At 43.3% G+C, this 25,788-nt stretch overlaps 1 protein-coding gene across 3 annotated transcripts in view; it reads right to left on the bottom strand.

The window, feature by feature from the left end:
* Positions 1-25,788, bottom strand: part of NDST2 (N-deacetylase and N-sulfotransferase 2) — a 223,481-nt gene that overhangs the window by 19,428 nt on the left and 178,265 nt on the right. For all 3 annotated transcript variants that reach the window (XM_040320437.1, XM_040320436.1, XM_040320438.1), the window contains exons 6-10: positions 24,852-24,980; positions 4,393-4,575; positions 1,507-1,603; positions 1,291-1,414; positions 1,035-1,209 (exon numbers count right to left, since the gene is read on the bottom strand). In XM_040320437.1, the coding sequence (XP_040176371.1) occupies positions 1,035-1,209; positions 1,291-1,414; positions 1,507-1,603; positions 4,393-4,575; positions 24,852-24,980 (708 nt within the window). The remainder of the gene's footprint in view (positions 1-1,034; positions 1,210-1,290; positions 1,415-1,506; positions 1,604-4,392; positions 4,576-24,851; positions 24,981-25,788) is intronic.

Genomic DNA, 25,788 nt, shown 5'->3' with positions numbered 1-25,788 from the left:
ACAAGATCATGGAAAATTTTTGACACTGCAGGCAATAAATCAGTAATGGATTCTGGAATACCGCGTATTCTAATATTTTGGCGGCGATTTCTGTTGTCCAAGTCCTCAACCTGAGCCTGCATAAATGCAAAATTATCTGCCAGATTTTCATAATCTTTTCTCAAGTCATTATGCGCCAGGGACAATTCATCATGCTTAGTCTCCAATAAGTCTGTGCGGCCCCCAATACTGGCAATCTCATGGGAAAGAGCAGCAGTGGATTTGTGAACCTCTTTCTCTATTTTTTCCACTAATTTATCAAAAATCAGTGAGAGACTCTCATCTAGATCGGCTTTAGAGAGAGGGGAGTTGTACTCACGGTTGTCAGGGCCCTTAGAGGGCTGTGAGATGATTTCACCTTCTCCCCACATGCTGCTGCCGCCAGCGCCATTTTGTGAAGTCTTCCCGGTTCTCTGCTCCATGGCTAGGAGAAAGTTGGTCAAAGTGTGTTGCTGACTCCGTTTGGGCTTCTTCTTAGTGCCAGGCATGCACCCCGTGTTCCCGCAGGGGTGCTGATGTATTTGGTGGAGGAACGAGCGAAATTGCCCTGGGGAAACGGCTTCTAGGAGACCGGGTGCTGCGGAGCTGAGACTAAGCACGTCTCATCAGCGTCGCGCCGCGCATGCGCCCTCAAAACTGCAATACTTTACATTATGGGTTTAACTGCACAAGTAATACGATACAAATTATGCAGAGAACCCTATATTTACCGATCACTTCTTTATTGAAAAGAAAAGGGCATCTGATAATGCCAATACAGCTCTAATAGGACTAGAGGAAATTAGAGAAATGTTATGTTGGCTTGGGTATAGTAAATCTGGTCAGATGTGTTAAAAGCCTACTGTCTACACACCATTTTGTATTGTCCATCAATGAATGTTTAGCTGGTCTAGAATGTCTGTGCAATTACTCATGTAATCAGACTAATTATGTGGTTTAACATCAGGACATTTCTGTGCTATTGGGACTAAGAATGTCTTTCAGTAGTCACTTACCTGATACCAGGAATAAGCACGATCAACAGGACTGATCAGAATGGCAATGATTTTGGCTCTGGGTAGGAGAGCTGCTGCCCGTTTTGGTACCACTTCTGTGTCAAAATAATTGGCACTTTTTTCAAACATGAAATCTGTGCTGGCATTTGAAGGTATAGGGAAGAAATCCATGTACCTAAGGGGATATGAAAAACTCTTAAATAAAATGCATACCTTTTTTCCCAAAAAAACAGTATATGTGTACAAAAGTAATTACCAATCAATGCCCTTGTGGTAGTTCAGTCCATTAAAAAACTGGATCTCTTCAAAGGTAACCGGGCTCTGGAAGTTGCTGGTAACAGCAGGGTGCATGGTGAGGAAGGTGTATAGTGCAGTTGTACCTGTTGGAATGACCCAAACATATGGCAGTGAGGAGAGGTCAGTCATCTCCAGTCACCCTGGTACATTATATGGAAATCATCACGAGATGTACCTGTCTTTTGGGGTCCAACAACAAGGAACTTAGGGAGCCTATCACAAGTCTTTTCCTTAGACCAGATGTCCTTATGCCTCTTGTCATCACAAGGGTTCTATATTGAGGGGAAAATAAATTCAAACAAACATTCTAGGCAGCATAAATCTGGACACATTACATTAAATTGAGGGGTTGTCTGTATTAACAATTGTAAATCTGGGGCTCGATAATTCGTATGGTTATCATTCATTTAGAATATGCCTCAAATGGAGTGTTCTCTTCCTCAGATTACTATGCCCAAGTACGTCTCTTCACCAGAGGCCTTCTAAATGTACATTCTGTGTCATTTATGGCACTTGAGAGGGTGCATAGGAACCCTTCATGGTGGCAATTGGGATAAAGGTTTGTTACAGGTTGAGTTGAGGTGGATTGTACATTTACAAGCCATCTCACCTCCTGGATTAAATGCAGCTACAAGCCTGTTCTTGATTGAAACTGATTGCATTCATCTTGGGATACTCTGGTAATGGTCTCTGGCGCAGATGTGCATGGTGACACATGCAGGAGTCTGATTATATGGGTGCCCTTTTTTGTTTACTCTTCTGACAGGGATTGAGGAAACGGTTGCCAGTGCTCCACACTTGTACGATATTTATGCTGGGAGAGGCATTATTGCATCAATTCGTATTCAATGGGCTCTATAAAAAACCCTCTAATACCATAAGGCCTCTTGGATTGCTCCCTGGACAGTAGTGGGAATCTTTGTTGTTGGTTTGAGAGTGGCCTGTGGGTTGGCTGTAGGCTTATTTAAATAGTTATAACCAAGTGAAACAAAAAAAAATAAAGAAAACACACTATAATCTTAACAGGTACACATTTGAATAGCTTATTACATAACTTATTAGTTAAAGCGCATTTAGAGTTATTATTTAGAGTAATTCTTCCTCTTGAAGGGGTGATCATGGGAGGCCACATGAAGGAGTGATCATGGGAGGTTGCAAGTCAATTTGATTTTATACATTTACGTTACGCCGGCGCAACGTTGGGAGCAAGTGCTTTGTGAATACTGTGCTCGCCGCTACGTCGGCGTAGCATATATTCGATACGCTACGCAGACATAACTATGCGCCGCTCTACGTGAATCCGGGGCATATATATATATAGGCCCCGGATTCACGTAGAGCGGCGCATAGTTATGTCTGCGTAGCGTATCGAATATACGCTACGCCGACGTAGCGGCGAGCACAGTATTCACAAAGCACTTGCTCCCAATGTTGCGCCGGCGTAACGTAAATGCGTAAGCCGACCTAATTCAAAGTAGGTGGAAGTGGGCGTGATTCATTTAAATGAATCGTGACCCCATACAAATGATGGGCCGAACGAATGGCGCATGCGCCGTCCCGTGGACGCATCCCAGTGCGCATACTCAGAATCACGTCGGAAATACTCCTTAAGATCCGTCGAATCACTGCCTACGACGTGAACGTAACCTACGCCCATCCCTATTCACGTACTACTACGTAAACGACGTAAAATACGACGGCTGTTCCCTGGTCCATACCTTTGCATGAGTTGCACCTCATAGATGGGGAATAACTATACGCCGGACGTAAGCCTTACGTAAACTGCATATATTAATGCGCCGGGCGCAAGTACGTTCGTGAATCGGCGTATATCTCACTCATTTGCGTATTCTAATCGTAAATCAACGGGAGCACCCCTTGCGGCCAGCGTAAATATGCGCCCAAGATACGACGGCGTAGGAAACTTACGTCGGTCGTAGGAAGCCTATTTTCAGGCGTATCTAGTTCTGTGAGCACGGCGTACAGATACGACGGCGCACATTTTACACTTACGCGGCGTATCTCGAGGTACGTCGGCGTAAGTGCTACGTGAATCCGGGCCATGGTCTTCATCATAGATGGAATATTGCTTTGTGATATTGTTTTTGCCAATTTTCTAGTCTACAAGTTCTCAGTTTCCCTGAGAAAGGAAACATTTGAAACGTGTTGGAATAAGGAGAATTGCACCCAATATAAAATGTAAATCACTCAATGTACAGTATTTGCAGCTTGGGAATACAAAATAGTTTTTTTATTTTGGAATGTTGGCATTCAATGGGCGGGTCCCCACTTCCTGCACCCATTTAGCCTCAAATTCCTGCATCCTCTAACCCAGCTAAACCTTAGTAGGGCATGGAACGTAGTATTTAAATAAAGAAAGCCTACATTTAGTTTCACTAAAAGGCATCTAAAACCTTTAACCAAAGCTACTTAAAGCTTTTGAATTTAAGCCAATAAATTTATCTTCTAATTTCTTCTATAAAGCATTAGGAAAATCAATAAATACATGGACACAGCCATACAGAGTGGCACATAAAATGGAGCTCTTCTGGCTAGCGCAGGGGTGTCCAACTCAATTTCATTGTGGGCCGCATCAGCATTATGGTTGTCCTCAAAGGGCCGGTTGTATCTGTAAGACTATATATATTTATGAAATGGCCTAGAAGGCCGGATTCGGCCCACGGGCCCTGTGTTTGACACGTTGGCTGGCTGTTGGTAAAATCAGGCAAATTATGTCTGCTCTTAAGCAGTATTTAAAATCATGAAAACCAAACAGTAAAATGAATTTTAGAGGGGTGCACAGAGTAGGATTTAAAAAAAAAAAAACAAGAAAAACATTGTGCGGGGTTCGGTTTTATGCTAATTACTAGTCATCTTAAAAATAAAAATGAGAGGGACTGACTGTGAAACATTATCTTAGCAGTTTCTTGCACAGTGTTTCATAAACAAAAAATATATATTATATGTATATAAAAAAAAAACACAAACACGCGGGTCCTCTGTTTTGCTATTTTGCTCTCAAGGCTTCAGGAGTGTTGTATAAATGAATATTTGCACCTACCTGCCACAGTGGGTTCTTCTCTTGGGGGAAGATCTCAAAATACTTCTTAGCCAATTGGACAGGTGGCAGAGTCTGTAGTCTGAGGTTGGTCCAGCACTGCACAAACTTCACCAAGCTTTCAAACGTGTACAGCCCCAGGCGGTCATTGCCATAGTTCGAGAGATGTGTCATGAAGATGCTGATCTGTAACAGGCACACACAGGGATTGCCATCTAGGTTAATTCTCCTAAGCACAGTACTTGGCTGTATAAACACACATCTATTATGAATGTGTTTTGCAGGGAGATAAAAGACAGTATGCAAGAAAAGGTGCTGTGGGATTTTAGAGCACGGTCCAATTTTCTGGTTAGGATTCACATTCACTTGATGTAAAGCAGTCTTTTCTTGACATTAACATGACATTACAGAGCTAAAACCATTGAATATTTCATGACCTCTCCGTTGTGCCCTGTTGAATATTTCAGGGGAGAGATGGGAAGACTGCGTTCTGCTCTACTTGTGCATCCCCTACAGATCTCCAAGCCATCGCTTACTAGACCATTTGCTATAAGAATGACATGGGAAGAAGTTTTCCCATTGCAGAAGGTACCGTTTTACTAAAATGTTGGAATGCAAACTGAGAATTCCAGAGTTTCATTGAAGCTGCAAACATGTATTGGGCATATGCCATCATGCAGATCAGAAGATCATCTGGGCTTTTCTTTTTATTTCACCTATATAACATTTCTCGGATAACAATAAATGAGAAAACAGCTACATTTAAAATGGAATTGTTTATATTATTTAATCAGATAATGAATCTAGCAATTACATCCAGTGTGTAGTAGTCATGAGTCCAGGATTTGAGCTAAATATTGAAGACAAAACATTCACACACTATAAAAAGCCATGAAAACAAAATGTCACCCTAGACTTCTACAAGAGCTCCTAAGTGGGTATACAGATATATGTTTACTTACTTTTAGCAACAAGTCTAGGAGAGAAAGTAGCTGGAAATCTGTGTACCGACGGTGTGAAGAGGCATCGATCAAACAAACAACCATTACCTTCCCTCTTATGCTCTTGATTACAGACTTCATTTTCACATTCTGCTGGAGCTCTCTCCAGGTTGCTCTAACTGTAGCATGAAAATGGTTTTTCAGCGAGCTCCGTGGGGTCCTCGCTGGCGTATGTCTGGAAAACCACAGTAAAACACTTGCACTCTCAAGATCCATTATGCAGTCCAAAGAACTGTACAAGGGCTGAGAAGAAACAGACTGGCTTAATGGTGACATAAACTCTGGAGAGTTGCAGTGTGTAGAACAGTATTTTGTACTTTTTGCATGCACAGAATTCTGATGTTAAAGAAATAATACTTCTAAATCATTATGTAACAGTCCAGAGTTTTCTAGTTTTGATGACCCATGGCCCTGCAGGGGTTAAATATTAGTGTATTTCTATCTAAACCGTACATCCTGCAATCTCCAGTAGGAACTTTGCATCAGTGTTAATTTTGGCAGCAAATTTTGATTTAGTTTAAGACCCCTTTCACACGGGAGGCGTTATTTCAGGTGCTTTAGCTCTAAAAATAGAGCCTGTAAAACGCCTCATCTGCAATCCAGAGTGCGCAAAAAAAGTCTTGCAAGCAGCTTCTTTGAGGCGCTGTAGGAGCGGTGTATACACTGCCCCTAAAGCGCCCCTACCCATTGAAGTCAATGGGCAGTTAACCCTTTACTTGGCCTCTAAAACTACAGTAAAGCGCTGCTAAAACTAACGGCGCTTTACCACCGCTCATTTTAGTTAACCAAAACTCATTGTAGTCTAAAATCCAATGGGTGTAGTTAAATTGAATTTTTTTTTAAGCATTTCTCTACCATATCCAAACTTATATACTGCTGGAGTGAAAAATCGAATACGTTATTTATGGTAGCAAGGTTTGAGCATGGACCAGTGTTAATTTTGGATGTCAAATTTCAAATTAGGGTCTAGTCATATTCTTGACTAAAATGCCATTTTAGTTTTAGTCGTATTTTAGTCATCCCAATGGTTTTCGTTTTAGTCGAATTTTAGTAGACTAAAATAATATTGAATTTCGTCAACGAAAAGGTTTTAGTCTAAGAAAATACCACTGCTTTGCATTAAGGAGCCAAATAGGAAAAAGGACTGGGTAATCTGTGTCAGTGACATGATCAACGGAACCTACAGATAACGTATACTGATAATTCTATACGCTTATCAGGAGTTAAAACGGGCAGGCATTTAAAAGGTGCCCTCTATTATTCATGTAGCGCCCCCTTGCTTTCAGCATGGGCGCTACGCTAAAGTTAGTGTTTTGTCTAAATTTGGGACTCGTGTCATCCCAGAAATGTCCACTGGGTCAGTCTGTGGTCAAGGGGTGCAATACCACCCCTTGCCGGCAGTTGGCACCAGAGGGGTTCTGGCAGAGCAAGTTTTCCCCAGCAGCCAATTGGAGTTTTCCCTCGTGGGGCATGCTGGGGGAGAGTATATCTGTGACAGGGGTTATGTGTTAAAAAATCTTCCCAGGGTCCCCGTTCCAGGTGCGGTATCCACCTTCAGGGTACGTGCATCCATGGACCCCGCCAGCGCGGCCCACCTGGCCAAAGCTGACAGCTGCATCGAACCTCATCCTGAGGAGAAAAGGGATCCCAGTGTTCCACTGGGTCCCATGACTTGTTGAGAGGATCCCAGTCTGGGATCGGGCGTCCGGACCACTGACAGGTATGCTTGCTGTCATCCGGGACCCTATATAGGAAAAGTCAACTGGGAGGATTCGCTCTCTTTATTCACCCAAGTCCTTTATTGAAACTGGCCTGTGGCAGAGACCCTAGAGCCGGGTCTGTGAGAGAGACCCGTTCCTCCCAGCTAGTTCAGAGTGACGCTTCGGCTGCCAGGCCTATTATAGGGGTCTGTCCGGGGGCACTTTACCCACTCCGAGCAGAGTGGCGACGAGTTACAAAAATTGGTACTATACAGAGCAGTATTGATTGCTCCATCCAACATCCAGGCCTGATACCGCAAGGTTCTCCTCTTTCCTTCATCAACCTTGACCTTCCGAATACGCGTTGATGTTGGCCGTGTTTGGCCTGGACAATAAAGGATTGAAAACCCTTTTATTGTCTGTATGGACCTTCGCTCACTACCACTGTTCTCACAATTGCACCCCTAGACACCGCCAGGGTAACTTAGCAAGCCGATCTCAAAATCAACCAGCGGTTCCTTCGGGGGCGAACGCTACACGCGAAAACAAATCACTAATCTAAGTGCCACTCTCCATATGCGGTATCCTGGCTCCAATCCAGCGTGATCCCATCCTGGCACACTGTTGGTCTTTTCTCTATATCTTACACCCAGCATAGACACCTACCTTGCCAGTATCCATGTTAGCAGTAAGGTGGCCATTTAGGTGAAAATCACAAACTGTCAATCATGGACAGACAGCCAACATTGTCAGACACTGAGCACACAATCTGTGACAACATAGGGAGGACTCCTATTTTTCCTGGACGCTTTTGGGGCGTGTTTAGTCAACTGAAGGGCGGGTTTTTCTATGTTGATGGGCGGTTTTGCAGAGCATAATTAGCCAACTACCAGAAAAATAGCAGAAAAAGATTTGTTTTGCAGCACTGCCCAGCATTTAAGAATCCGCCCCCAACAAGTACAAATCCACCCCTCTCCTTCAGCGCAAGGCACACTCTGACACAAAAAATTCTTCCATCGGCTATTGTGCGCAGGTGCCGTCTCAACAGCTGATCCTAAAATCAGCTGTTATGCTGTTCTGTGCGGCGCATGCGCAGCATGTCCCGGGCACTTCTCAATAGCGGGCACTATCCCATAGAACACCGGCACTGGGGAGCTACAGTTCACTGAGGGAACCATGAATGCCAACATGTACTGTGACATACTGAAGCAGAGCATGATCCCCCTCCCATTGGATACTGAGCCGCAGGGCAGTATTCCAATATGATAACGACCCCAAACACATCTCCAAGATGACTACTGCCTTGCTAAAGAAGCGGAGGGTAAAGGCGATGGACTGGTCAAGCATGTTTCCAGACCTAAACCCTATTGAGCATCTGTGGGGCATCCTCAAACAGAGGGTGGAGGAGTGCAAGGTCTCCAACATCCACCAGCTCTGTGATGTTGTCGTGGAAGAGGAACCCCAGTGGAAACCCGTGAAGCTCTCCCCCTTCGCGATCGGTGCCCCCCTGCATTGTTCTGCTCTCCCCCTCCGTGTCCTCCTCCATATCCTCCTCCGCCCGCTCTGTCCTCGATCCGTCAGGATGGAGAGTGGAGGTAGGAGCTGCTAAACCCGGCTACTACCTTTTCCGAATGGAGTCAGTAATCACTGACTCTGTCAATTCATATTATAACTGAAACATCATAACTTGTGTTTACGATGCTTCAGTTTATGAATGGAGAACAGCCTCTGTCTTCTCTCGATTCATTTTCAGTGCAGCCGAGGCTTCTGAGAAAGGGACTGGAGAATCCTTAGTCCCTTTCTCTGTCTCAAAGGGGAGATGTCAGAGGTGTGTTAAGACCCATGATATCTCACCAAAGCCCCCCAACAGGTCTAAAAAAAAATTAAAAATAAAAAAAATTTGCAATAAATAATAAAACATTTAAAAAAAAATAGAAATTAGAATAGTAAAAAAAAAAAACACTGACAGCATCCACTCCACCCCCCAAAAAAGAAACCATTGTAGAAAAACAAAAAATAGTAAAAAAAAATTAAAAATACTGACCACATGTGCCACTGTCACATGACAAAAAAAAAAAAAAAGTATTGTATCGGCGAGTACTTGGAAAAAAGCATCGGTACTTGTACTTGTTCTTAAAAAAAGTGGCATTGGGACTATAAATATATTACATATACACACACACAACCTTGTCCCAAATATAAGCTGCCTTGGTAAGAAGCGGAAACACAAATGGGAGTATCATGCACAAAGAAAGTTCAGACTGACCGAGGACGATTACTCTAGTAAAAGAGTGCTGAAGATTAAGAGAAAAAAAACCCTGGATATAATACAAGATACAGCACGAGTATACATCAGAGGGACATGAACTTTTAACCTTATTCCCAGCACTCTTCCTCGTGTCACAGGCTGAAATAGGACTGGCTGTAGTCTATTTACTTTAAAATTGAAACAGGAAAGACAGAGACTGGGAACATGTCCAACTATCACAAAAACACTCATTTAAACACTACTCTGTAATGTGTGTATACCATACGCAAAGATAATTGAATTCTTACTTCAGGATAACAAAGCAGCATTGTTATTTTATATTCATGTCAATACAAAAAGGTTACTAACAGCATGCTATCATTTTAGACACCATTTCCTCACCTAGGCCATACATTCAAATGGAAGGCCGATCATTACTATAGCCTGTCTACTTGGGAGGAGTTCCATATTTTCCATGTATTTTATGAAAGGGGTTTGTAGAAGGCATCTCTGGTACCTTCACAATGCTGCTGCTGTCAGCCTCTCAATCATTTGCACATTCTTTACATACATGCGATTCCTGTCACAAGAATCCATAGATTTTTGCCGCAGGAACCCTCTGTAGGCCATAATCATCTGTGTGGATTGTACAAGTTGTACAAAGTGCAACATTTTACACAACAATGACATATACATTTTTGTTTATGTTGGTTTATCATCCTGTTTCTAGCTAGGTTGTTTCTTAAAACTGATGTAAGTCACCCTCAAAACAGTTTCTGCCAAGTTTGTGAGGTACCTGACCCATTATTTATGATGCAAGTGGCGAAGGAATTGTGTCAAAGCTGAACACTATACAGATATAAAAGACCAACTAATGTAGCTCTGTAATCCTTAATGCCATCATTAAATGTATTCTTGAAATGTAAGCACCTGCATTTGAACTGGCATTGGCTTTTTGCAGCCCCTACAGAGGGCTGGAGTGTGAGAAGGGGCAGTAACAGGAGCCAAATGTTTCATATGCTGACAAGAAGAATGCGGATAGTTTCCTTGCGGTGCAGCATCTTTCACCGTCCAATCACAGGCTGGGATGACACAAGCCCAGAGGTAGTGGGTTGAAAGATGCAGGAAACTCTGGTTTATTATTGTATCTTTTTTAAAGATTTAATAGAATATATTCATAAACAAAAATAAAGGAGGTTTCAGCATTGGTTTGGAAGAGTACACATCATCCACAATATGGATTGCATATAGTAGAAAGGCAGAAAGTTACCGTATATACTCGAGTATAAGCCAAGTTTTTCAGCCCTTTTTTTTTTTAAGGCTGAAAATACCCCCCTTGGCTTTCAGTGTACCTGAAATTGACAGGCTGCGGGCGTCCATTGTTTAAAAGTTGCGGTCTCCTCCTGGTCTCTTCCACGATAGGTGTTTCTCAGCAGACACAGTTCCGCCTATCACGAACATTCTCTCATCCTCAGACTCAGTTCCCCAGCAGACACTGTGTTCAGTGTTCCGCCAATCAGGGACGTCTTTTCATCCTCGGATAAGAGGACGTCCGTGATTGGTGGGACACTGAACACAGTTCCTGCTGGGAAACTAAGTCCGAGGATGAGAGAACGTTCGTGATAGGCAGAACTGTGTCTGCTGAGAAACGCCCATCACGGAAGGGACCAGGAGGAGACCGCAACTTTAAGCCCCCATTCACACCTAGGCGTTTTGTCGCCTGTAGTGTGACGCCGCTGCCGCCAGAGGGATGAAAACACATTTCCCTCTATGGAGATGGTTCGCATCTCCACGCCGAACACCGGACGCCTGAAAAAAGGTCCCGGACCTTTTTTTCAGGCGGCGTTCGGCTAGGAGATGGGAACCATCTCCATAGAGGGTGTAATCTTGGGGCACATCTAGGCGGACAATACCGGCGTTTTGTCGCCGCAAATCGCGGTACAAAACGCCACTATTTGTGCCGCGAATTTGTCTGCCTAGGTGTGAATGGGCTCTTAAACAATAAATGGACGCCCGCAGCCTGTCAATTTCAGGTACACGGACTTAGTGCACAGTGACGCTGCAATAGGCACAGGAAGGTTGCAATGGGCACAGTGAGATTGCAATAGGCACAGTGAGGCGTGCAAATGGGCATTGTTGACCCTCTTTTCCACTTACAGTAGCTGCTGCATTCTCACCCTAGGCTTATACATTTTCCCAGTTTTTTTGTGGTAAAATTAGGTACCTCGGCTTATACTCGAGTATATACAGTATACGTTGTAACTGTATTCGTACAAAGTGAAGGACATACGCCAACAATCCGCACTGGCCAAGACCCATGCCCACTGAGACTATTGTCCTCACATATATTAGAGGCATATAACCACAATCTGTACAATTGATGCTCAGTTAACCATGGTCTCATTTAGGGTTGTCCCGATACCGATACTAGTATCGGAATCGGGACCGATTCCGAGTATTTGCGGGAGTACTTGTACTCCCGCAAATGCCCGATGCCTCATCCGATACTCGCCTCTCCAAACCCCCCCCCGCCGCCACTACGCCACATCCCCGCTGCCACCGCCGCTTGGTTAATACGAGCGGGGAACATTACAACTTTCATTTGAATAGCTGTAGTGTTTCCCGCCGCCCCGCATATAGACACTCCCCCTTGCTCGGGTGAACTGTCCAATCCCGAGCAAGGGGGAGTGTCTATACGCGGCGCGAAACACTACAGCTATTCAAATGAAAGCTGTAATGTTCCCCGCCCGTATTAACCAAGCGGCGGCGCGGCAGCATGTAGGTAAGGGGGACATGGCTGCATATGGGGGGGGGGGGGGACATGGCTGCATCTGGGGGGGGGACATGGCTGCATCTGGGGGGGGGACATGGCTGCATCTGGGGGGGGGGACATGGCTGCATCTGGGGGGGGGGACATGGCTGCATCTGGGGGGGGGGGACATGGCTGCATCTGGGGGGGGGGACATGGCTGCATCTGGGGGGGGGGGACATGGCTGCATCTGGGGGGGGGGGACATGGCTGCATCTGTGGGGGGACATGGCTGCATTTGGGGACACATTTTTTTAAAAAAAGTATCGGTATTCGGTATCGGCGAGTACTTGAAAAAAAAGTATCGGTACTTTTACTCGGTCCTAAAAAAGTGGTATCAGGACAACCCTAGTCTCATTTTCTAGTTTACAAATAAACTGCAAAACACACTGTAAATCTTAGAAGTCTCAGTACGTCCTTCTACATTATGGCATCAATGCAATTTAAAGGGATTCAGAGTACGTCCTTCACGTTAGGGAGCGCAAATCCCCACAACCACGGAATTACACAGTCCAAATCCTTAATCACAAAATCGAGATATAGAAGGAGAAGAAAAGGAGGGGAAAGGACTCTGCGCTGTGGTCCACCTCAACCAGGAGGTAACCTAGTCAGGGATATTCTGGGTATCATTAGTCAAATTTCTGTTAATGTATCTTTTGATGGGATATTCATTTAGTGCTTATTTTTGCAGTTCTGCTTTGAAGACAGGAAATGGTCTCCAAGAACATCTTAGGATGAAAAAAAAATAAAAAAAAAGTCATAAAACCAGGCCCCTGTCTTTCCACTCCTTGACAAACCAGTGTTCCAAATGCTGGCCATACACTAGTAGATTTTCAGATAAAAATATTCATAGGAAATTTCACTTGCTTTTATTTTTTTTTTTGCTTTTCACATTTTAAATTTTTTTTTTTATCCTGTTCTTCAAATTTTCTCATCTCTGTGGTTGAAAAGGAATGTCGATTCACCCTCACTGATTAGAAAAGGTTCTTAAAATGAAAATCTTTGAAAGAAATCTATACGTGTATAAAGCCTGATTGGTGTTTTGCATTATCGCCTATAACTGCTCATCTGCAGAAATCATATGGGGAATAGAAAAGTAGGCAACATCTGCTTCACTGAAGCCAATGAAGATATGGTTCTCCGAATAAGACTTTGCTTCATAAAGCGCATATCAGGAATATTGTTAAACATTGTACTATTTTAGCTGTTCAAACAATAACAAACAAACAAACAAACAAAAAAACACTACTTTAGTCAAGTGCAAGCAGAAAAACAAACAACAAAAAAACACACAACCAGTATTTTGTGATCACTTTACGAACAAAACTGTGGCACATGTGTTCTGCCTGAATGCAGTGGTGTAAGAAACCACAGGAAGCAATATTCTCTGTATATAGACACAGAAGTGACTCCTGATGGCTGTGAGACTTGCTCATATCTGTCAGCACACTGTGTGCTCATAGACACAACAGGAATCTGCAGTACCAAATTTACATATACTAAGGGCAATCAGGAGGCTGGAACGCACAGTCACACACTTTGCCACAGAATACATCAAGCAATGCATTTTTATCTTACCTAATCACATTTCACTTTAAGATGTTACTCCTGCAAAATACTAAACTTGTAGAGCTGCACAAGATTCATATTTTTATACTTTAAATGTAATATTTTTATTTTATTGCACACCTAAATGCTGCATAGGAATGGTAAAGGATGGTTACAATATGTTAATCCATGACACGGCAACAATATAGAAGCAATGATTTGATTTATGTCAACATACAAAGATTTCAGGTGAATTGATCATTTGCCATCAGACCAGACATGGCACAGATACGCTCCATTGCTTGCGTCACGTGCCAGTATCAACACACACACACACACACACCTGTATGAACTAAAATCAATAGGATGGAGTGGAAGCAGTATATAAAAAAAGGAGATAGCGTCTTGCCTTACTATAAGGGGGGGGGGGGGAGGCAGGCAGAAGGGGGGGGGGAACGCAGGCAGAGGGGGGGGGGAAACGCAGGCAGAGGGGGGGGGGAGAACGCAGGCAGAGGGGGGGGGAACGCAGGCAGAGGGGGGGGGGGAACGCAGGCAAGGGGGGGGGGAACGCAGGCAAAGGGGGGGGAACGCAGGCAAAGGGGGGGGAACGCAGGCAAAGGGGGGGGAACGCAGGCAAAGGGGGGGGAACGCAGGCAAAGGGGGGGGAACGCAGGCAGAGGGGGGGGAACGCAGGCAGAGGGGGGGGAACGCAGGCAGAGGGGGGGGAACGCAGGCAGAGGGGGGGGGAACACAGGCAGAGGGGGGGGGGAACGCAGGCAGAGGGGGGGCGCGAACGCAGGCAGAGGGGGGGCGCGAACGCAGGCAGAGGGGGGGCGCGAACGCAGGCAGAGGGGGGGCGCGAACGCAGGCAGAGGGGGGGCGCGAACACAGGCAGAGGGGGGGCGCGAACACAGGCAGAGGGGGGGGGGGCCAACGCAGGCAGAAGGGGGGGGGACTGTCAGCTGCTTTATTGAAATCTATACAGGGGGGGGGGGGAAATCGGTGATTGTAACTCTCCCCACCGATTATCCCGGTATCGGATCAAACAAACATCGGAGCATTTGCACGAGTACAAATCTACACACCCCTGTTAAAATGTCAGGTTTCTGTGATGTAAAAAAAAAAAAAAAAATGAGACAAAGATAAATAATTTCAGAACTTTTTCCACCTTTAATGTGACCTATAAACTGTTGAACTCAGTTAACCACTTAAGGACCCCTCACTGTGTATATATACGTCATTTTTTTAAAGATGGATATCTCGGTAACGGCAGAAGCCGCTGCCACAACCGAGATATCCATCTTTTCAGTGAGCGGTCCTCTAAACGATAACTGTGTTCTCCGCGGCAGATTTGCTGCGAGATCACCGTCATCGGCGGCGAGAGGGGGCTCCCGCCGCTCTCCCGCGCCATCCGCCGCTTACCGGAGCCGTCGGCAGCAGCGGAGGCGATCGGGTCCTTCCTCCTCATTGGCTGGCATACGAGTGAGGGCAAGATGGCCCCCACCCGTCTCCATAGCATAGCAGGGCGGAAGCTACGGCAAAAACGTCACTTCCACCCATACTTCTTAGGCCTCGTACACACGACCGAACAGGTCTGCTGAAACTGGTCCGGGGACATGTCCGACCGTGTGTAGGGGCTACCGGACCGGATTCCTGGGCTAGCGGACAGGTTTTCAGCGGACAAAAGTTTCTTAGCATGCTAAGAAACTTGTCCGCTGGAACCATGTCCGTCGGACATGTCCGATGGTCAGTATGACTCATCGGACATGTCCGCTGGTTATGACGTATAACCAGCGGCCCGAAATCCCGCGCATGCGTCTAATTGATTCGACGCATGCGTGGAAGCATTGAACTTCCACGTCAGAGAACATTGGTGTCGTATACGTCACCGCGTTCTCTGTCCGCTGGGATTTTGGTCTGATGGTGTGTACACACATCAGACCAAAACATCCCAGCAGACATGTCCGATGAAAACGGTCCACGGACCGTTTTCATTGGACATGTCTGACGTGTGTACAAGGCCTCAAAAGGGACATTTTCTTGTTATTTTTTCAAATGACAATTTTTTTTTTTTTTTTTGCATTTTAGTCTAAATATGAGATCTGAGGTCTTTTTGACCCCAGATCTCATATTTAAGAGGACCTGTCATGCTTTTTTCCATTACAAGGGACGTTTACATTCCTTTTTTTTTTTAAAGTGCCCCGGCCCTGACGAGCTCGCGCACAGAAGCGAACACATACGTGAGTAGCGCCCGTATATGAAAACGGTGTTCAAACCACTGAAGTGAGGTATCACTGGGATCGTTCGAGCGAGAGCAATAATTCTAGCCCTAGACCTTCTCTGTAACTCAAAAGATGCAACCTATAGAATTTTTTAAACGTCACCTATGGAGATTTTTAAGGGTTAAAGTTTGACACCATTACACGAGCGGGCGCAATTTTGAAGCGTGACATGTTGGGTATCATTTTACTCGGCGTAACATTATCTTTCACAATAAAAAAAAAATTGGGCTAACTTTACTGTCTTATTTTTTAATTCCAAAAAAAGTGTGCTTGCAAGACCACTGCGCAAATACGGTACAACAAAAAGTATTGCAATGACCGCCATTTTATTCTCTGGGGTGTTCGAAAAAAATATATATAATGTTTGGGGGTTTTAAGTAGTTTTCTAGCACAAAAAACGGTTTTAAGCTTGTAAACACCAAATCTGAAAAACAGGTATGGTCCTTAAGTGATTAACAACAAACTGAAATCTTTTAGGTGGAGGGAAGTAAAAAAAATATAGTAGCATACGTGTGCACACTAATACTCTGTTGAAACGCGATTAAGGGGTTAAATGTGTTACCCCAGTGTTCTAACTGTATGGGGGGTGGGACTGCTAGGGGGGAGAACGATTGTTGTGCCTATATATACACACTAGGAACACACAATCTGTTTCCTCTCCCCTGCCACAACGGGGATGTGGGTATGTGTGTACACACACACACACAGACACTGTCAGATGCAATCACAGGTGCCCGGCAAATATCGCTTACGCCAGGCAAGCAGATCGGCTCCTCAGTGACCTGGCGGGCGCCCCCTATACCCCTTAAATCGGCTGCCGTACAGCTAAGGCGATTTGTGCAGGGGAGCCATTCTGTCTCCGTCAAAAGGACTGCAAGCGGCCGGCAAGAGGTTAACATGAGTTTGAATGTGATTGCTCAATTCTGAACCACAGCTACATCCCCAGTTAAAAGAGGGTGTGCACACTTGTGCAACCACATCATTTCAGTTTTGTATTTTACTTTCCTCCCCTTAAAGATTTCAGCTTTTTATATTTTAATTTTTTTTACAGTTGTACAGTTTATAGTTTACATTATAGGTGGAAAAAGTTCGGAAAGTATTAATCTTTTTGTCCAATTTTTTTACATCACAGAAACCCATCAATTTAACAGGGGTGTGTAGACTTTTTATATCCACTGTATCTATTCTCCAAAAATTACGCATATATGCATATCACTTACATAAGTGGGAAGGCCCAAAACATATGATTCACAAAGTCTTCGCTTTCAGCGGGGTCAGCAGTCTAAGGCCCCATACACACCATAGAATCTATCCGCAGATAAATCCCATCAAATGGGTTTCTGCGCATAGATTCTATGGTGTGTACACTCCGTCGGATATTTATCCGCGGATAAATCTCCCCTGGGATGGATTTCCAGCAGATGGATATTTGCTGACATGCTCAACAAATCCATCTGCTGGAATCCATTCCAACGGATGGATCCGCTCGTCTGTACAGACTTACCGGATCCATCCGTCCAAAGGGATTCCCCGCACGCGTCGTAATGATTTGACGCATGCGTGGAATTCCTTATATGACAGCGTCGCGCCCGTCGCCGCGTCATAATAGCGGCGACGGCGCGACACGTCATCGGCAGAGGATTTCAGCGCGGATTTCAATGCGATGGTGTGTACACGCCATCGCATAGAAATCTTCTGAAATCCTCGAGAGGATTTATCCGCGGATACGGTCCGCTGGACCGTATCTGCGGATAAATCCTCTCGTGTGTATGGGGCCTTAGATTCAATGCTCAGAGGAAGCTAAAAATATGTACTGTACTTTCAGTATTATGTAAATGCCTTTAGTTATCCTCATTCATTTGATTTCGTTAACAAGCCTCTTTTTTCACCTTTTTTATTCTAACACAATCAGATCAAAAACAGAGTTAAATGGAGTTTTCTAACAATGATCTCTTCAATAGTCAATTCACTTCTTTAACATTATGTGCTTCTCACAGCACCACAGTGCTTTCCCTTTTATCATTGGGTTTAATTACAATGTTGGATCACTTCTCATTCACCTTAACTCAGGTTGCCACTCCTATATCTTCCAATTTATTTCTAGTGATTCTTTTACCAAAGCTTAAAAATAAGTCTATACATAATGTCTTTAGGATGAAAGAAGCACCACAGTCTGAATCATGACAATTCCAAGGATTTCAATCCTACAAAACACATTTAGTACTTCACAGGCAAAAGTGTCTAAAATACACTATAGAAAACCTATACAACATAGCTGCCGATTAAATAAAAACTTTGTGAAAAATCATGTTCACTTCTATTTCCACTTAAAGTAGATGACCATCAGTGGGATATTGGCGCATCCAAGGACACTTGAATTTAAAGAAGAACTCCACAGATAGCCAAAAAAACTCTGCTGATACTTGACATATATGAACATGTTTGGCATCCCATTTCAAAACCATTGATGAAATTTGAAGTTGCTTCCAAGAGTTTTCATTTTACCTTGTCAGGCAGAAATGTAATGCATCTAATTATTCAGGTAAACTTAGACTGCAGGGGCACCTAGGTCCCACAGCACTGCATCAGCTTATAGTTTATTGATATACACAAACACACTGCAAAAGGACGACTGACAATTCAGAAATGCTAGGCTATGGTGTCCTTTTATTTTAATAACTAGACACCCCGAGCATACAATAGTGTGTGGTTAATGATGCAGATAACAAAATCGGCATGTGTTGCCACATTTGACAACAAGGATCCAAGGCGCGCTCAATTTACAGAAATTGGAGACAGTGCATCTAGATGTCTTATACATTTTTGATATGGGGGAAGAGGAAAAAAAAGGGTTGGGAACGAGGTATTACATTTTGCCAACTATGTGTTGTAGAGAGAAGGAAAGGCAGTGTTCTTGGTGCAGAGTGTGTGTGTGTGTGTGTGTGTGTGTGTGTGTGTGTGTGTGTGTGTGTGTGTGTGTGTGTGTGTGTGTGTGTGTGTGTATATATATATATATATATATATATATATATATATATATATATATATATATACATACACACACATACACACACACACACACACATATATATACATATACACACACACACAGAAAGGCAGTTGTTTAATACTGGACAAGTGGTATAGGAATGGGAAAACCGAAAACCAGAGGGGTGCAATGTTGTAGAAATGTGTGCCTGTGTAAGGCGAAAGACAAGGGTAGCGTGAAAGAGGAGAAAAAAACAAACAAAGAGGGGGCGAGCCATTCTAGAGGATAGGTACATTTGTACTCTAAAAGGAGAAAGTGTTACATGGGGGAGAAAATAGTGGTTGAAAATCTCAAGCAATGTAATGCCTATAGCAGTGATGGCAAATCTTGGCACCCCAGATGTTTTGGAACTACATTTCCCATGATGCTCATGCACTCTGCAGTGTACTGGAGCATCATGATAAATGTAGTTCCAAAGCATCTGGGGTGCAAAGGTTCACCATCACTGGACTATAGTATTGCCAGGTTGACCAATGTTTCTTTATTGATCTGCTTTGTCAACCGCCATTGCTCTTTCCTTATTCTCCTGCTTTTTATACAGCATCCACTCTGAACTGCTAGCAAGAGTAGTGCATTTTCAGTGCAAGGAAATTGTCTTGGTGGCTTTATTAAATGGATGCACATTTAAATTTTGCAAGAAGAGATTCCTGGAGGAGGTAGCAACAAGGTTCAAGGGGGGGGTGAGAGGTACCAGGGATTCTTGAAATTTGATAAGTTGTCAGGTCCACCATATGTGGAAGATGGAGCCTAGCTCTGTGTTATATCTTCAGCAAATACACTATATTACCAAAAGTATTGGGATGCCTCCCTTTACACGCACATGATCTTTAATGGCATCCCAATCTTAGTCTGTGAGGTCAGGCACTGTTGTAGATGAGATGGCCTGGCTCGCAGTCTTCCCTCCAATTCATCCCAAAGGTGTTCTATCAGGTTGAGATTAGGACTTTGTGCAAGCCAGTCAAGTTACTCCACCCCAAACTCACCCATCCATGTCTTTATGGACCTTGCTTTGTGCACTGTTGTGCAGTAAATGTTGGAACAGTATGAGATGGGGACCCCTTGATTCTCAATGGGATTTAGGAAAGACACCTGTTGCATCGATAAACTCAATCACCCATGACAGGTAGTCCGTTTGCCATGCGAAAAGGGACTGGGATGAAAGGCTTGGAGGAAAGCCCAGATTAGATATTAAAAAGGTGTATGGGGGAAGGGGAGGGGAGAAGCGGTGTGGTAAAACATTTTTTCATTGGCCAGACCGTAAAATGTATTGATTTCTACAAAAGTAAGAAGGGCAATTTCCTGTATGAAGGTCTCTGGTTTCTTGGAAGGCCAAAGGGTAGAGATTACAGGTCAAGTACAAGGTTTTTTAATAGGAACCTGTGCTTTGTTTGCAAAAAGGTGGCGTTAGATTATGGTAGATACTTCTTTTTATATGATTTGATTGATAACTTGCCATGCATAATTGACAATGTTTACATTCCTCCGCCATACATATTGGAAGCAATAGAGTGCTTTATACAAATCTGGATGGGTAAACAAAACGTACTTGCATTATTAATAGGGGGATTCTAACACTGTAGTACCAGCTGGTTGATAGACACCAAGCCCCAACTATTCCAACCTCTTCTAGCTCTTCAACATTTGATAAAATGATCTTGGAACTGGGTTTAATAGATCTTTGGTGGTCTTGTTGTCCTGTTGATTCTGTTCTCACGTTTTTCTAAAACCTTTATGATCCTATCCAGAATTGAAAAGGCCTTAGCAATCGTTAGTTGTGTGGCATTCCCTTAAAATGGTTGTAAGCCCTTACATATGCTTAGTGAAGTGACTTGCCTCAAGTGATACCCAAAGATTAAACAAATCCTCCTACCTACACAAAGTTGACTGGAAGGAAGGGAAACACCCCCTTGCACACAGCACAATCAGCTGGAGAGCTCTGCCCCCTTTTTTCTCAAACTTGTTAGAAGTGAACTAATGCTGATAGCAAAGGAACTAAGCACCAGACAGAAATGATACTTGGGGGTTGATTTACCAAAACTGCAGAGTGCAAAACCTGGTGCAGCTGCACCAGATTTTGCACTCTGCAGTTTTGGTAAATCAATCCCTTAGACCCCTTTCACACTGAGGAATTTTTCAGGCGGTTTAGCACTAAAAATAGCACCTAAAGACCGCCTGAAAAACTCCTGCCCTGCAGTCTCAATGTGAAAGCCCGAGTGCTTTCACACTGAGGCGATGCGCTGGCGGGACCGCTTCAAAAGTCCTGCCAGCAGCATCTTTGGAGCAGTGAGAGGAGCGGTGTGTTTACCGCTCCTTCCCATTGAAAACAACTGGACACCGTGGCTATGCTGCCGGCAATGCGCCTCTGCAGAGGCGCATTGCGGGCGATACTGACCCATTTTTGGCCGCTAGCGGGGGTTAAAACCGCACCGCTAGCAGCCGAATACAGCCGCAATTCCGACAGTAATGCGCCGCTGAAAATAGCGACGCTATACCGCCTCCACACCTCCCGCCCCGGTGTGAAAGGGGCCTTAGTGCTTTTAAATGAGACAAGTACACACTACAGAGGGATTTGCTTTGTTCACCTTTCATGTCCGAGTTTGCCTTCTTATTAAAAGAGATATCTCATGGTAAAGCCAAGTCCAGACAATGAGAAGCTGACCTTCTAGGTGCAGTTTCTAAAGCTAAATTTCTTCAAAACACAAAAACGCATTAAGGAATAGATCCTTGATGAAGGCAGAACAGATGAGCTTTTTTTGTTACTGGTAAGCACTTTACGGAAGGGGAACAAGTGATACATTTACTAGCCCAGGTCATAAGCAGCCAGAAGGAAGCCTCTTATGTTAAGCACCTTAAATCCTCAACTGATGTCAGGAGAGAAAGATGCTTTAGAGACTCCTTTCTCTTTAACTGAACTCGCTGAAGTTCTGAAATATTTACCTGCTACTAAAACTTGAGGCACTGATTGATTACCAGCGGAATTGTAAAATGAAAAAATAAAAAAAAACGGGCCTAACTGCCAATATCGTTGGAGACTTTGAACACATCCTCCATTATAGAGGTCAGCTTCCAGCTCCTATGTATCAGTCTAATTTTACTTCATCAAAACAGGTAAAATGCAACTCTGCCCACTTTTTACAGGCCTATTTTGCACGCAGTGTAGACACCAAGCTATTGGCAAAAGGTTCTTGCCAATTGCTTGTCACTATATATGAATAATTTGATTAATGGGGTCACAGTTTGTATTTAATTCAAGCTGCGCTACCTTCATTAGTGTCCTTAAGAGTTTTTCTTAACTTTGAACATGTAGCAGTTGAACCAGGAAATTGAGCTAATCATTCGATGCAGCAAAGGCCGTCAAATGGCCCTTTTTTATGGAAGGTACTGAGGTACTGCATTGTTTATGTAATAGGGCTCAAATCTATAAATTGGATTACATTTTTGTACTCCAAATTATCTGTGTATATAACTCTTAATGGGCCATGCCCCGCCTCTTCATCTTACTCGTGGTACAAGACACAGCCTCTGGCACTCACGGTGCGCAAGTCTCCTGATATTGTCGGCTTTAAGCAGGTTTTAGTGGATGCTGATGATACTCTATTTTTTTTTTAGAGAGCTACAACCACCACTTTAATTAATTTAATGTCCCTGATGAGCAGATTTGGCTTTTTTTTTCAGGCCTAGAGATAAAATTCCTTAAGGGTCCCCTGGCTTGATGCCACAGCCATGATTAAAAATTGTGGATTCATTTAATTATTTAGGCATTAATATCTCTTATTGCCCAAATAATTGTTTGTCTTTGAATCTGACCCCTGGAATAGGTAATCTATGTCTCAAGCTGGGGCCGTTCGCTTCCAATGGTTGGCTGAACCAACCTAATTAAAATGATATGGCTCCCTCAGTTGTATTTACTATAGAATGCACCTGTTTGGATCCCTAAATGTTGGCTTTGTATAGCTGATGCCATTTCAGAGGCGATTCAGTTCGCATGTGTTGTGCTTTACAAGTTTCTCACTCACTCACTAATCATAAGCTAGTTTAGAAGGGAGGTTCACCAAGAGTCACATTAGAGGCATTAGACCAAGGATTGGCACAATTATATTGTATGGCTGCTCAAATTCAACACTTGACAGGCTTTCTTGAGGTAGGGAATCAAGACCCTATGCATATATTTATAAAACGTAATCTGGGCAATAAGTTGGTGGCCTCTATATTAGAAGCTAGACAGTTTTCGCCCCTGAAGACTCATCCCACTTTATTAATAATCCCCAAAATTTGGGACACAGCTAAATCGATTTTTAAGTATGAGGGACTTTCCATATACACCCCATTGTGGGGGAATTATACTTTGTTGGAGGTCGCAAACTGGGTCCCTTTGAACAATGGGAATATGGAGACATAAAAGATGTGTTTATCAACTTTTTAACCACTTGCCGAACTGGCCCACGCCGACATGCATTGCCAAAGTGGCAGAGCTGCGCAAAATCAAGTAGGGGTACGTCGTCCCTTTAAGAGCTGCCAGAGGGTGTGTGGACAGTGGGTGCGATCAATGTCGGCCAGGTGCGATCGTGTGCACTAGAGCCAGCATGGGGATTTGTGTGTGTAAACACACAAATACCTGTGCTATCAGAGGAGAGAAGACAGATCGTGAACACACTTACCAGCATGACAATTCATCAGAAATCGGTCGCAAGACCAGCTTCTGTTGAACAGATAGCTGTACACACAGGCCGAAAGTCATCCAAGTACAGAGTTGTTTAGAGTACTTAAATTCTCCTGTAAAAGGTGTAAAGTTTCCTATTTGTATCTGAAGCTGCTCGACTCTCAGGTCATTTTGGCCCCCTTATGTTTAAGGCCAAATGGGAACAAGACACAGGCCATATACCAAAAGATCAATGGGAATTTATCTTACAAAATGTGCCCAATACATCTTTATCCATTTCTGGTAGGATGAGACAGTTTCATATAAAATATAGAACATACAGAATACCAGAAGATCAGATAGAGAGACACCTCTTTGCCCCAGATGTCTTTGAAACCAGGGCTACACCCCAAATAGTTTAGAAATTGGCAAGACAGTGGTTATAATACTTTATATGGTATTCAAATTTCTCTTACCCCAATTACTTGTGTTTTCGGTGGGTTGACCGTCTTAGAGGTAAACATATCTTTGCAAAGCTGGCTGGTAATCGCCTCATGTTTTGGGCAATTCAACTAGTGGCTAGGAAATGGCTTGTGCCACTTCCTCCAACAGTGAATGATTGAATTAAAGGAGATAATTACTGCTCTTCATTGGGTAAAACTGCTGTATCAAAAAAAGGATGTTTCTTAAAATTTGAAAAATGTGGCTGGCCAAGTTAAATGCACCCCAGGTTGCCCCTATGGAACTTATTAGAGATTGGTTATTATGTTAATAGGTTAATTATACTGAGAGTGAATTTACAGTGAGGTATATTCTCATATAAGACCTATGTTAAAGCTTATAATTATATATGAATATTGCCCTTACAGGCTCCCTTGATAAGGTCTGAATGCTTTTTTTTTCCTTATTTTAATTTGTTAATGTTCGTGTTTTTGTGTGAAAGAAAACGTTTTTCAATAAAAAAATACAAAATTCGAAGTATGAGGCTTTCGAGACGCACCCAGTCTTTTGAAAGATGGTTGCAGTACCAATTAAGGGAGTTGCAATAAAGCAGGCTGTTAGAATGTCCTATCTTAGGAAGGCCAAGGTTTCCCCAATATCGAATAGTAGTTCTTTAGCGCCTTTGCATGGTACATAATTTGAACAGCCTGTTTAACAGACAGTGTAATTTGATTCTACCGACTTACCGGGTTAAGGAGGACAGTCAGGAAGAGTTCACCACCACGAATGGACTTATCCAGCTCTTTTGATCCTCCTGGATATTCATTGTAGAATATTGTGTGAGTGAACAGTCCACAGGTCTGCCTTGGTAACACCTATACACAAAGAAAACCCATGCATATTGTCATATTAGCAATATTAAAGCAGAACTTCAGTATGCAGAATTATATATTTTTTACCTCCCCTCTGCATTGTGATGCAGCTGTCTAACATTATTTCAACATGTATCTTACTTTGGTTATCTACACTAAAACTGGAGATGGGGGAAGAAAAAAAAAAAAAAAGTGGTCACATGATCATTCTTGGTAAAAAAAAAAAATTAACAATTAATGGCATTTTGCATACATCATGCCTACATAAACGAGTGCACAGAGCTTTGACCAAATGAACAGTAAAATAAAGTAAACCAGATGCTGTGTGTTACATGCATCTGCAAATCAGATCACATTGCATAGCCTAAAAAACTAGTCTGAGCTACCCTTTCATGTACAAGCACACATCATTGCCCAATAAAATAAAGAACACAGTCTTCCATAAACCTTGGTCACAATAATTCTAGACACTCATATAACATACTTCCTGCTCCAGGAAAGTGACTCATTGGTCATTTAATATGGATGTACAGTAACATGCATCTGCATGCCTTTTTATGCACGCTGCCTTCCATTTTTCTACATATGTGTGTGTTGTGAACGAGGCACACTGTTTTCCATGTGTCCTTGCAGTGACCCGCGTCTATCCAGCGCAAAAGAGATTGGATATGGTATGAACAAACTCATACAACCTGCCTCCAGCTTCACTAAATATCATTAATGCTGCTATCTCTCTTATGGAAAAATACCCCAAAGCATGTACATTTTGAATGGGGGGAACAACCACTATCTCTACCTCTATTTTAAAAAA

Source organism: Rana temporaria, chromosome 8 (genome assembly GCF_905171775.1).
Source record: "Rana temporaria chromosome 8, aRanTem1.1, whole genome shotgun sequence".
Taxonomy (NCBI): domain Eukaryota; kingdom Metazoa; phylum Chordata; class Amphibia; order Anura; family Ranidae; genus Rana; species Rana temporaria.
Note: the sequence above shows the minus strand (reverse complement) of the source record. Positions and strands in the feature narration are given on the sequence as shown.